We start from the raw sequence: 12,607 nt of genomic DNA on the forward strand, positions 1-12,607 counted from the left end.
ATATGCCCAAACTTCATAATTTTTCAGTCGAAGACCTTATCAGAATTACACAAAGAAAAGGTAAATCTGAAGTTAAGTTACACAGGAATTATCATTCAAAATTTTACCAAAGACAGTCAAAGAGCAAGATGAGAACATTTCAGAATTTACAGAACTATAGTTACTAAAAAAGTAATAATCCAGTATTTTCAGATGACAGTATTAAGCTTTTTGATAGATTATCCTTAATTAGCTAGATTATCCTTAATCTTGGAACTCCAGAATAAAAAAAAAAAAAAAGGCAATGAAAACAAGCTCATCACACCAGAAGTGTGACACTCCATTAGCAGCATTATACTCCCTTAGTAGTATTATGAACTGAAACAACTGTGCTGTGTGGCTCAGCTCGCTATCTTAGCACTACTTAATCTTCATACGCAGGTTAAACTAAAAGCAGTTACCTGTAGCACAGGGCCATGGGAGAGTTGGGCAGTCCCGTGATGGAGGAAAAGCAAGCGGAGGCAGCAAGATCACAGTGCTCCTGCATCCAGACCAGCTCATGGCCCTGTGTTTCTATTTCAAGCCCCCCACAAAAGCCTGGATAGTGGTTAACCTCCACAGCATTTTCAATCCACTGCCACCCAGGGATAATTATCATAACAAGCCATTAAAATGATCATGAATTAGCACAATTCTTTAAACACTGCATCCAACCTTGCTTTGCAACCCTTAATACGTTCCTTCCAACACTACTGTGTCCATCTCTGGTATGCTAGCTTTATGCCATTCTCTTTGCACCATCTTGAAAATTCTTAGAAAACACTCTATTAACTCCCTCTTCTTACCAGGTCAGTAATTTTCAAGGTCTACGCATCCCCTGAGATCCTAGACTACTTACAAAACAAAATGCCATTTTGTCATGCTATTTTACTTTTTCGTGTTTGATTACCTTTACCACAGACTGTATCACCCAAGTGATACATGACGGTTTAAGTTATTTATGTATACACAGTAGTTAAGAAGCCTGGTTCCCAAAGGAACCCTTGACATGCACATGTACTTCTTTTTCCAGACTTAACTGTTTTTAAATAATTTGCAATAATACCATGACTTCTTGAGGACTTATTGAAATAAATAGTAATTAAGAAGTCCTAAACTTAGTAGGGTGGATGATTAACAGCTAGAAAGACAAAACACACAGGAGGTCTACTTTAATTTCCTTGGGAATCCTGGATAGTCTTGGAGAGACTCGATCTCTTGAAACCCAAATACCCACTGGCTTGGAACATCCGGAACCGGCTGTGAGCTTTACACAGGTGCTACGCAACACAGTCATATCCAGCGCAACGGATAACTATTAATACACTGCAGCAGTATTTTCCGAGTGATCCCCAAAAGACAAGATCAGTTTCTATTAACAACAAAGACAATGTTTTATTGAACAAATCTATGTACAGTACAAAAGGTTTTCAAAATGAAACACTACTGTTGATTTATTGCAGTTTGATGGCTCAGTTTTAATTTGTACTCTTATATAAAATGCAAAGTAAAATAATTTAACATTCAACAAGGAAGCACAAATTTCCTTTCTTGCTGAACCTGTAACAGCTTTTACAAAATTAACAGAGTCCCAAAATGCATACGCTGCATTTAACCAGAAAGGTGTTATACAGTACCAAATAAATTAAGAAAAAACAACACTACCACCCTGTTGAGTCTTTCATCCATACCACTGGTGTTAAACAACAAAAGAAATGAGTACAGCTGAACCTTCAATGTGATATTAAAATCACAAAGTTTAATGTTATAAATTATCCAAACTATACAATTTATGTTTTAATGAGTATGGCTAAAAAACCAAAGTACCAGTGACCTTTCCCCACAGATAAGACCATTTTCAACCTACTTCTGATTTTCCTTTTTTTCCTCTCTCTCCATTAAAGGTGCCTACCAAGCGGCAACTCTTTGAAAATTTTAACTTACATGACCTTTACACTGAACCATAATCAGGTTAGAGTAGACAATCTTAAAAGCAAATCTAGATCCAAGTTAAATCCCACCTGGAAGAAATATGATTAAAATATGATTATCAGCATGAAATGCACAAACTTTGATCCAACAAAGCTCCTAAGTTCATATGTAACCTTAGGCAACTTTACCAAATCTGCATGCTTGCAATACACATGCATTTCGGTATTCATTGAATCAAAGTTACGTATCCTGATGAAGTCTTTCCAATTGCACCACACAGTGCTTAGTGCCTGGAAAAAAAACTTTCAATTCTGGATTTGGAACCTTTTTCAGCCCTAAAAGCTGCAGACTCAGTATAGGATGATATCCTACATACTACAGAATCCTAAAAAAGGAATGTAGAATAGTCCCACACATCAGAAGCATCCTTTTCCTCCTAATGCAAGCTGCTTAGTACTGCAAATAACTGAGTGTAGCAACGGGTATTGAGAACTAAGTCTTCTGTCCTTCTGACTTAACTCATTACTTAAAATAAAAATGTAATCACCCACCTCCTACTTCAAGGAAATTGAGCATATTTCTGGTATCCTTTAGGTGATAGCTAATGTTCACCTACATAAGAATTGAGGGCTTTTTTCAGTTCTCCAGCGAATATATATGGAACAGGTGGTATAAACAAATGGTGGTGTCCAAAAGCATCTTTGAACAAAAGTGAGTTTAATGCAGGTACAAAAAATTATGGTCACAGTTTATGCATGTACATAGATGCATTTATCTACACACTTTAAATCAAATACAAGTTTCAGTCAAGTTTTAAAGCATCTTCAAACACACGGAGCTCCAGGAAAAGGCAAGAAAGCACCAAAGATTAAAAGTACACTTAAAAGATTTTACACAAACATTTTTGTCATATCTGCTGACCAAGGTTTTAGATTTTTAAAAACGTAATACTTTGAAATTAACCCTTTTTTTCCAAATGTTTTTAAGCAAATTTAATTAGATTAACAATGTTAAGCAAAGAAAGGGGAGCCTAGGGCAGTGAAAATGGTAATTGGGTTCTCAAAAATCGAGTTGATAAAAGCAAAAAAAAAAATCTAAAGTGAAAGTGCATTTGGCAAAGGTCCCCTTTAATTTCATATTAAAGCAACTTTTAATGTACTTATATATGTAAATATATATGTGTATATATGTATATATATGAATGATGCATTTAAATCCGCTTTTTGCAACTGCAAAAAAAATTCTTTGGTGCCTCAAATCACAGAATCCTTAAGGTTGGACGGGACCTCCAGGGATCACCTAGTCCAACCCCTGCACACGCAGGGTCACCCAGAGCACGTGGCACAGGACTGCGTCCAGGCGGCCCTTGGAGATCTCCAGGTCACACAGATCTTTCAAAGGGGGTCAGTCATTGATATTAATGTAATGCACACATACCTGTGATCATAATTTTATAACCTTTTACTTTAAGCCAACTCAAAGTTAAGGCATTTTGTTTTCAGAATTCGAAAAAGTTCCATTTTGAAAGTGTGTTCTTTTTACCTCCTAGGAGGGGAAAAGGAAGCAGAATTAATGCAGATATCTGTTTGCTTTCACAGAGGGTTATTAGCAGAGGCATTACTGAACTACTATGTTTAAGTTCTAGAAATACTTAACAGCCTGTTTTACAATGAAATCCTCAGGTTTGCAAGTGTGAGTCAGTGCTAGAAAGAATAGATCTTTTATGTACCTCTTGATTTTACTTTTTTAGCATTATCTGTTAATTTAAGCAAGTTCTTAAAGACAACCCTACTATATCATGCACGCAATGTGATAAGCTATTCAGTAGGCAGGAACAGTTGGTATTTGCTGTCCTAGATTTCTGTGATGACTCCATCTGTAAGCATTGTTTTTCACAATTATACCTTCTGCACCTATGACCACATTGACGTTTTCAGCTAAAGGTGTAGAGCAGGACCCAAATTAAACATTTTTAAGCTGCACAGACAATACAACATAGTTATTAGAGGGTAAATTAGCACAGCAAATAGACAATCTGTATACTTGCCACGCTTCTATCTAGGGTCAGAAGACCAAAAACTGAAACAGCTTCTTGATGTCCTGTATTTTAATGTGATATACAGAAGGACTGTAATTTCTTATCTTCCCAAACTCTTTCTATTCCTTCTTATCAACAGCCAACTTCTGGATAAAATCCTTAGCACCTAAGTCCAACACCTTCAGCAGGTCCTGGGAGGGACTACCTTTTCAGGAGATACTACATAGGGTTGTAATATTTCTTAAGGTTGAACTGTGGCATGTTTTCTCCCTTCCTTTATAGGGAAGATAATTACTTACAGCACTGAGTTGTGATCCACCACCACTAAGCAGTATCACATCAGTAAAACAGCCTGTCCTTCCAAACTGGCATTTCTGATTCCACATGTGCACTGGTTTTGCCTGCCTTCATTAAAATTCTCACCCCTACACTTCTCCCCAAAGCTGTTTTCAAGCTCTATTTGGTCATATAAACAGCTGAAAGATCTCCCTCTATTTCACCATATTAGCTCAACTCTGCCCTGCAAGTTTGCCCCTCTTCATGATATGCATTTGCTTCAGTCTGCTTCTGTTAATATCCACACTACTTGTGCAATGTACTTGCATTAGTCTTCTGGCACATGAAACAGATGTTTTACATGAAACTTTGCAACAGTCTTAATATGCATTTTTACCATAGTTTTGAAAAGGACTTTTCTTGTATGCATCCAATTTCTACTGTGCATAGCTTACAATATCTTACCAACACACTTTGTCTTGCATAATTTGTAGATTTTGGCTATTAAAGCTGCATTCTCTCTTTCTTAGATGTCTCTCCACATTCCCCCTCCTGAACTCTCAATAAAAAATTATTGAATGAGTGCCATCCTTTTTTAGCAGGAAATGGAATCACATAGTGAAATTCTGAAAAAAGACTGCCTGGTTCCTCCATCCATGTCTCACATCATAATTACCGTGATGATTTAAGTAACTAACCACAAACGAAACCTGTTTTCTCATTAGAGCAGCTTAAGGTATTAGCTGTTTTCTTTCTCTAAGGCAATTACCATGTCTGCTCTGTCTGCTCAACTGAATGCATTATTTTCTTTAAACTTTCATGTTAGAAAGACTGTGCCGCTAAGCTTCAATCACACACTTGAAATTTACGTGGCTTTTTGGATTACTGGTACTTTGGGGATTTTGTAGCAACCTTTCTGGACTCAAAACCTGCACAGGTCCTATTATTCCTCTGTGAGTTCTATCTAGAAAATGTGCTTTGTCTTCATCAAGGTCATGTTTCGCTTGAGTAATTTGGGACTGCTTCATCATTAAGGCCAACTGGGAAATAAACTGATGCTTCTTCATGTAGTGTTTGCTTACACCACTCTTCATTGGACATTTTCCCATAACATGTAATCAGGCACCTGTAAAACAGAATGCTTGTTATTCATTCATAGAATCATAATGGTTGGAAAAGACCTTCAAGACCAAGTCCAACTGCAAGTCCTTCAACACCCTGCCTGCTAAACCACGTCCCTAAGTGCCTCATCTACAGGTTTCTCGAACGCTGCTTCCCCACTTTCACCAATGCACTATGAGATCTCTGCTTTAGTATATGCAGCAAAAAATCGGATGTATGTAAAGAGTGGAGCAGTGAACAGCTTACAACAAACTCCTTCCATAGATAAAAATGAAACAGGACATCTCTCACTAGCTGTCAATGCCAAGTACCTTTTGCAGCAAAACAATATTTACTTTGTGCAAAATTTTCTCTAATTTGGGGTGTGAATGGGAGGAAGCTGCAGGCGGGTTTTAAGCAGGAGACAAGCAGTGCCCGTGCCTTGAAATTCCTCATGGTAGAGGCTTTCCTCCTCTCAGCACATCCAGATACTTATCCAAAAGAAGTGGTGCTGCTGTTAGGACTGTCACCTGCAGTTGCTGGTTCACATCCCACGGCAGTAGAGGGATGCTGCACGGGACAGTGGGAGCCTCGGGCCATCTCCCAGCTCCAAGGATACATTTAGTAGCAAGTCTCTGCAGTAAGTACCTAGCATCCACCACCGCCCCTTATTTATTTATTTAACTGCAATACGGCCTAGATTTTTCAACATTATTGGTTTCAAACATGCAAGGAAAGATAATTATTACAATCTGTTTTGTAAGAAGTCTTTGCCATTAGAGCTGCCTATTTCTTTCCACCACCTCTTTCTTATTCTGAACAGAAAGCATGACTAAACGGATCTTCCAATTTACTGCAATATTATGTTTCAGTGTTCAAGTCTCCAAGTGATTTCAGTGACTTCCCTTGTTTTAAAGATCTGACATACTACAACTTCTTAGGACTCTTTTTTGTCACATCTGTTCCGTGAGGCAGGCTGCCTACTTTGAGAGCCATTTCAGTGTTTACATCTGAAGAAACACACCCAAAAGAACCGTAAGACTTACTTTCATCATCTGAATCGAATCCAAAGAGCGTCTGACATTTCTTTTGTGCAAGGTGAGCCTCAAGTGCTTCCGAGTTACAGTAGATGGTCAAGCAGTTGCCACATCTAAATCTTTCTGTTGATTTGCTACTAAATTTATCTTGCTCAGAATGAGCATCTACTTTATCAGTCAACATTTTTCTACGTTTTGGCATGCTAATGTAACGTTCGTCAAGATAACTTGGAGGCAACGGTCTAACGTAAGGTTTTGTTAAGATGACACCATAAGAAGTATTCTCTGTTGTCTGATTTGGTTTAGAAGGTAACTGCGAGGCAGCAGCAGTGTTCTGGGGTGTATCGTGGCAATTCTGTAAAACTGGTAACACTGACCCGTTTTCTGTCCTTTTTTCATCTGCCACTCTGTCTAAAGTTGTATCTGATGACTTTGATGATGTTTGCTCCAGGTTACTGTGCCCATTGACTAGTTGGTCACTAACAACACTACAGTTTTCAGAATTTGGCTGTAACATGGGTGTCTTTTGGTCTATTGAGTTTAAAACTGTAGCACTACTTTCAGATGAGCTTTCATTTCCATTCTGCATTACGTTATTTGCTTTCTTCTCAACACTTTGAATGTAAGTCTTTGGTTCTGTAGAATCCTTCCTTGACTTCCAAGTTGGAATCGGTAAGTCTACAGTTTCTGTTTCATTAATAGATGCATCACTTTCTTGGTAGCTGCAAAGAGGTTCTGAAGAATCATCTGAAGAATCTTTTTCACTTGCATCTTCTGAACCTTCTGGTGTTTTATTTAAGTAATGCTGAGCCTCATGTTCATATAGTAAAGGGAGCTCTTCAAATAGCTCACAACACTCTGCAAAATTGCACTGAGCTTTCAAAACACTATGACTTTTTGTATGTTCTGCCAGCTCGGTTGACAGCTTAAATCTCTGATTACAATTAAAGTGTAAACAAAAGTAAACATTTGGATACACATGTCTCTTCAGGTGGTCTATAAAGTGTTGGGAATCAGCAAATTTTCTCTGACAGAAGCGACATTTTCCTTTATTCCATTTCATTATGTGTTGCTGCACCTTCAAATCAGTTGGATGAGCTTTTCTTGCATGTTTATTGAGGAATCGTATCTTTTTAAACACCCTAGCACAACCATTAGCAGGGCACTTGAAGCTTCCTTCTTCATCCATGGCGTCCACGTCTTTCTGAGGGCACAGAGCTCCATTCACTTTATGGAGGACTGCTGACTCTTTACTGGAGCTTTCATCATCTTCTGGCAAGCCTTCTATATTTAAAGCATCAGGGATGTTATTCAAACAGCTATCACAACTGCTGTTCTCAGTAGCATCATCCTGGTCACTTGCATGATTTTCTACCACGTCAAGTATCTGTTTGGTATTCTCTTCTTCCATATTAGCACTTGGAACTATTGCAACCACTGGTTCTTTATCTTTAGAACCATCAGAATTCCCATTTTCAAGAGAGACTGAAACCTCAGAACATTCTTGTTCATTAAGGACTGGAGTCTCCTGTCTGTCCTCACGAACTGCAGCAAGATGTTGTCTTTCTATCTTCCTGACATGATTTTTTAAGTGCTTCAGCATAAGTCCTCGTTGTCTGAACTTTCTGCTGCAAAGTACACAGGAAAAACTGCCCTTTTTCTGGTGAGCTTGTGCATGTCTCACAATGTGACCACCAAGAAATTCCTTGTTGCATATCACACAGCGGTGCTTCGGTACTGTATGATCTAACACTTTAGATGCTTCAAGAGCTGCATGGTGGTTCTTGGCATTACCTTTGGATTGGGATTCAGACAAGTCTTCAGTGTCAAGCTCCCCATTACTTACATCTGTTAAGCCAACATTTTCTTCACTTAAAGCCCTATACTCTGTCATCTTCTCCGTATTTGTAGTAGAGTTTTCCAGTGTACTTTCACTTAAGCCAACAAAGGCTTTATCCCCCAATAATGCTAAACAATTCTGCTTGATCATCAAGAAATTCCAAAACTCAGGATCAAAAAACAGACCTTTTTTTAAAATGGGAAGCAATTCAAAACGTACACGGTTTTGAACTGAACTAGTGCACTCATTGTATTCTTCATCTGCACATTTATACAAATGTTCAACAGTGTAGTATGATTCCAGAGTGCGCTCAAGAAAAAAGATTGAAAGTGCACAAATTCTGAGGATCTCCAGGTCATTTGGCAAAAAATGAGCTATCGTTTTATATATGAGACTTTTCATGTGGGGATCTTCACGGAGGTCCAGTTGTAGGGCACATCCACATATCTCAACACATATCTGAAGACCATCTTCACCAACCTGCAAAAAGGAAAGTACAGTACATAGTATTGCATAATGTTATTTTCCTTATGGGCTGGCAGCAGTCTAAAGCTTGAAAAAACAAAAACAAACAGCAACAACAAAAAACAGACTTGGGAAAAAAATAAAAAACACTGAACTAGTATAAACAGAGCTCAAATAGCAATTTTCCATATATCTATATTCAACTCCTTGCAAAATACCCAGAAGATCAAAAAAATTCCTGCTAGTTCCAGGAAAAACTCTAAAAAGTAAACCTCCAAGTCCAAAAATATGCATTTAAAAATATATATATGTTAAACAAGGCCATAAAATACAGATAAGGAAACGCCCATGAATAACATTTGGTTGCACTGAAGATTTTGCAGCTGTCAAAGCTAGATCTTTAACATGGGCAGTTCTGTAAAGACAGTTTTTTGGGGGATGTCTTAGTGCTTAGAAAACATAAAAACAGCAGCTATTATCATCTGATCCAGCATTATCTTCTGTCTGCCTCCCAATTAACTACACTGCTTCACTATAATTGGACATTTACTCTAAATTTTGTCCCTGCGCTATTTCACTTCACTTGCATTACCGAAAAATGCAAACTATAAATAGTGCCCTGAATTGTCAGTGACAACCATTAAGGAAAACATAACAACCCACAGCCAGGCACTCTACAACTCCAGACTCCTCCACACTGACAATTTATCCTTCTGATGAGCAGAATTCCCTCTCTACAGCTTAGGCTGTGGGCTCAAACATGAAACTTATGATTGGGAGGAATGGCCATACTGCCCCATCTATCACTGCTTAAAGCACAGTAAGTCACAGGAAAGTTTAGCAATGATTAATACCATTTCAGTGCACTTCAGTATGTGTTAACAAATACACATACACATAAAATGTCATACTTAACAGCCTGTTAAAGACTACCAGACACAAGTACAAAAGCTATACTTTCCTAAGATGAATACATCAAATTATTCATGTCACCAGACTATTTTAGAGTACATACTGAGACTAAAATCTTGAATAGCAGCAATTGATGCATTTACTTATAAATGTACAGTAGCACCTTTGATGAAATAGATTTATCAATTCACACAGAAGTCAGTACATTCCTCAAACACTTAGGGCATAGAATATGAAGAGCTCTGTTCATTCAGGTTAATGATGAAAAGCAACATTTGCTTTGAAACAACTAACACTCCTGCTGTGTGAAGCACTGCACATTATACTGATTTTCTGCAATTAGTATAGGATTGTAGCATGTTAATCATGCATAATTCTTCAAAGCAAAATTGTGTCTTTCGGTTTAGTTTAACTCTTGCTTCCTTTATGTTATAATGTGCACTTTTAAAAAGAAAGGCTAAAAATAACAGTTAACTTCCACATTTACTTCATGTATTAATTATCCATTTCCCCATTTATTTATATGGAATGACATACTCAAACACACTGCAACAGACAGAAAGAAAAACTTATGCACAACAGAGCAGGACTGTCCTAACATGGAAGCTCATTCCGGAACATGACAAAACCTCAACTTGGCTATATTGTATGGCGGCTGTTTTTTGTGGAGAGTAAACAGGGGACAGAGAAGGACACACAAGTTGAGGCTGAGCTGATCATTTCTCTTCAGTTTTACTGGTAATAAAAAGAAGGCAAAAACAAAAAAACTTACTTCGTCCTTAATGACTTTCATGAAAGGGAAAATTACTCTGATATTTGTGGCAATTCTTAAAAGCTGGTAGCATTGGTCAACGAATACTTGTTTTGATGGGTTAGATTTAAGCTGCAATTTACTCCAAATGAAGATCAGGTCCCTATAAGGGCAGAACAAAATATTGTGATTAGACTGAGTTTTAAAGAATTCTGTTGCTAAGCAAGATGCATTCCTACAAACAATTATTTGTATTTTCTATGACTAAAATCTTATTTTTGTTGTGTGATTAATATCAGTCTAATTAACACCACAACTGTACCCAGTGTGCACAATGGAAAATGTAACATAAGCATTCAGGGTATCTCCTATCACTAAACCAATTAAATATGCAACTGAATATTAATGACTTAGTTTAGTATCAAAGAATGGCATAACAAAAACAAATGCTGGAGTATCTAGTCCTTAACACCATGTGCAATAAATGGAAGGCTGAAGAAGTGCTGCGTGCACTCCAGAAGCGTTTGGGGATTAAATTACTTTTACTGCCATGATGAAGAAAGTTCTCCAAATGCGGAAAACCAAAGCACAGTAGAAAACTAGTCTCTGATATGTTCTATCAATAGGAAATATTGATGTCTTCTAGTTACATATCCTGTTATAATTGACCTTTCTAGTCCCAGCAGTTATCAGGAACTGTTAGCCCCTACTGCTAAATATTCACATAGCTCTATGACCAAATAACATTTCTGAGCAATGGAAGGAAGAGACAAATGGATTGCTAGTCCCTTGCAGAAGATCACCTTGTACACAGGCAATGTATTTAGTCTATAAAATATTGCTGATGGAAGTCTAAAGCCTGTAAAAAAGTTATTTGCTTTTTTAACTCAGAGGTGCTGCAAGGTAACTGGACCTTTATTTAAAGCAATATCAAGACTTGACACCACATGAAAAAGACTTTACTCAGAAGAACATATGGTCAGGATCCAGCTGAAATCCCATTGAAACAAAGCAAGGCAAATGGGCCTGTCCAGGCTTTGATCTGCAGGTACGCCCTTTTTCTTCCAAAAGTCTCCTCCCTCAGAAAACCCAACCCAGTTACTGACAAATGTATTTGGCTAATCTTCCAAATCTCTAGTCTGTGCCACGTACAAACCAGACAAACTTCTTGTGACTAAGCTTGTCTAGTCATGTCAATGTCTGCATGAGGAGAAGTGATAACACTGACTATGAACACAAAAACAACTTCACTTTTAAATTCAGGACAGCTCTATAAGGACTAACTGGGCCAAACATGAGATCTTGATTTTTTTTTCTTTTACTCAGAATCCAAGACAACAGAAATCAGGAGGAAGTCTCAGGCTTGCATAGGCAGATGGTCAAGACGGGAAGCTCTGCGGTCACTCCACACACAGCACATTAGTCCTAGAGGCTTTCTAGAGATGCAAGCTATTCACCTCTCTTACCAGGCTGGCAATCTTTTGAAGGCTCTTTGCAAACTTCACATGGAAGTTTGAAACTAACTAGTATCTCCGTGTACCCATTCATTTAACCTTCATAAAAATTCAATACAATTTTCAGCCTAAATTATGGAAGAATATTTTTTGCTTAGGATGCTGCTAAATAATACAGCTCATTTGGACTCATTGCATGCTGCTGTGAGCAGAATAGTAGATAATGCTCTTTTATTCTGCTTTGTCTCACAGTGCTTCAGAGAAACTGTTTCAATACTAATCCCAGAGAAAACTCAAATTACTTTCCTGATGGACTGGCAGCTCAGAGGCTTACCACGTGTTCAGACAAGTGCAAAGGCTGGCACAAGAAAATTGCCGAAAAGAGAATGGATAAAACTGAAAGCAGAAGGAACAGCTCCATAGCTGGAAGAGCAAACCATTAAACCAGTTTAACCACTATTCACTGGACCCTAAAGTGAAACATTTTGGTCTTATTTCCTCCATATAGCTACTGAGGATCTTCCTTCTCAGGAAGTTTTCTGACTGAGAATCATGAGGGGGTTAAAGCATCCTCAAAGATCAGACCTCATTTTAAAAATTTAAATGCTTCAGATTAAAGTTGGTACTTTAATTACCTTTGAAGTCATTTGCATTTGGGACATCTGTGTATCACTGAGCACAAAAAAGATAATATTGGGGATGATACAGGCAGGGGTAGCTTTCTGTTTGCTACTGCAGAATGATATTGGACTGTAACGTTCCATGACTTTCTCCCAACTTCTT

At 37.9% G+C, this 12,607-nt stretch overlaps 1 protein-coding gene across 1 annotated transcript in view; it reads right to left on the reverse strand.

Moving 5' to 3' along the window:
• Positions 1–4,884: 4,884 nt before the first annotated feature.
• Positions 4,885–12,607, reverse strand: part of ZNF654 (zinc finger protein 654) — a 33,237-nt gene continuing 25,514 nt past the window's right edge. Inside the window, exons 7-9 of the mRNA XM_088533367.1 lie at positions 10,392–10,533; positions 6,412–8,722; positions 4,885–5,390 (exon numbers count right to left, since the gene is read on the reverse strand). Of these exons, the coding sequence (XP_088389493.1) occupies positions 5,383–5,390; positions 6,412–8,722; positions 10,392–10,533 (2,461 nt within the window). The 3' untranslated portion in view covers positions 4,885–5,382. The remainder of the gene's footprint in view (positions 5,391–6,411; positions 8,723–10,391; positions 10,534–12,607) is intronic.

The sequence above is a fragment of the Tinamus guttatus genome, unplaced genomic scaffold (assembly GCF_059628265.1).
Source record: "Tinamus guttatus ecotype Peru unplaced genomic scaffold, ASM5962826v1 Tinamus_guttatus_pri_ptg000035l, whole genome shotgun sequence".
Lineage (NCBI taxonomy): Eukaryota > Metazoa > Chordata > Aves > Tinamiformes > Tinamidae > Tinamus > Tinamus guttatus.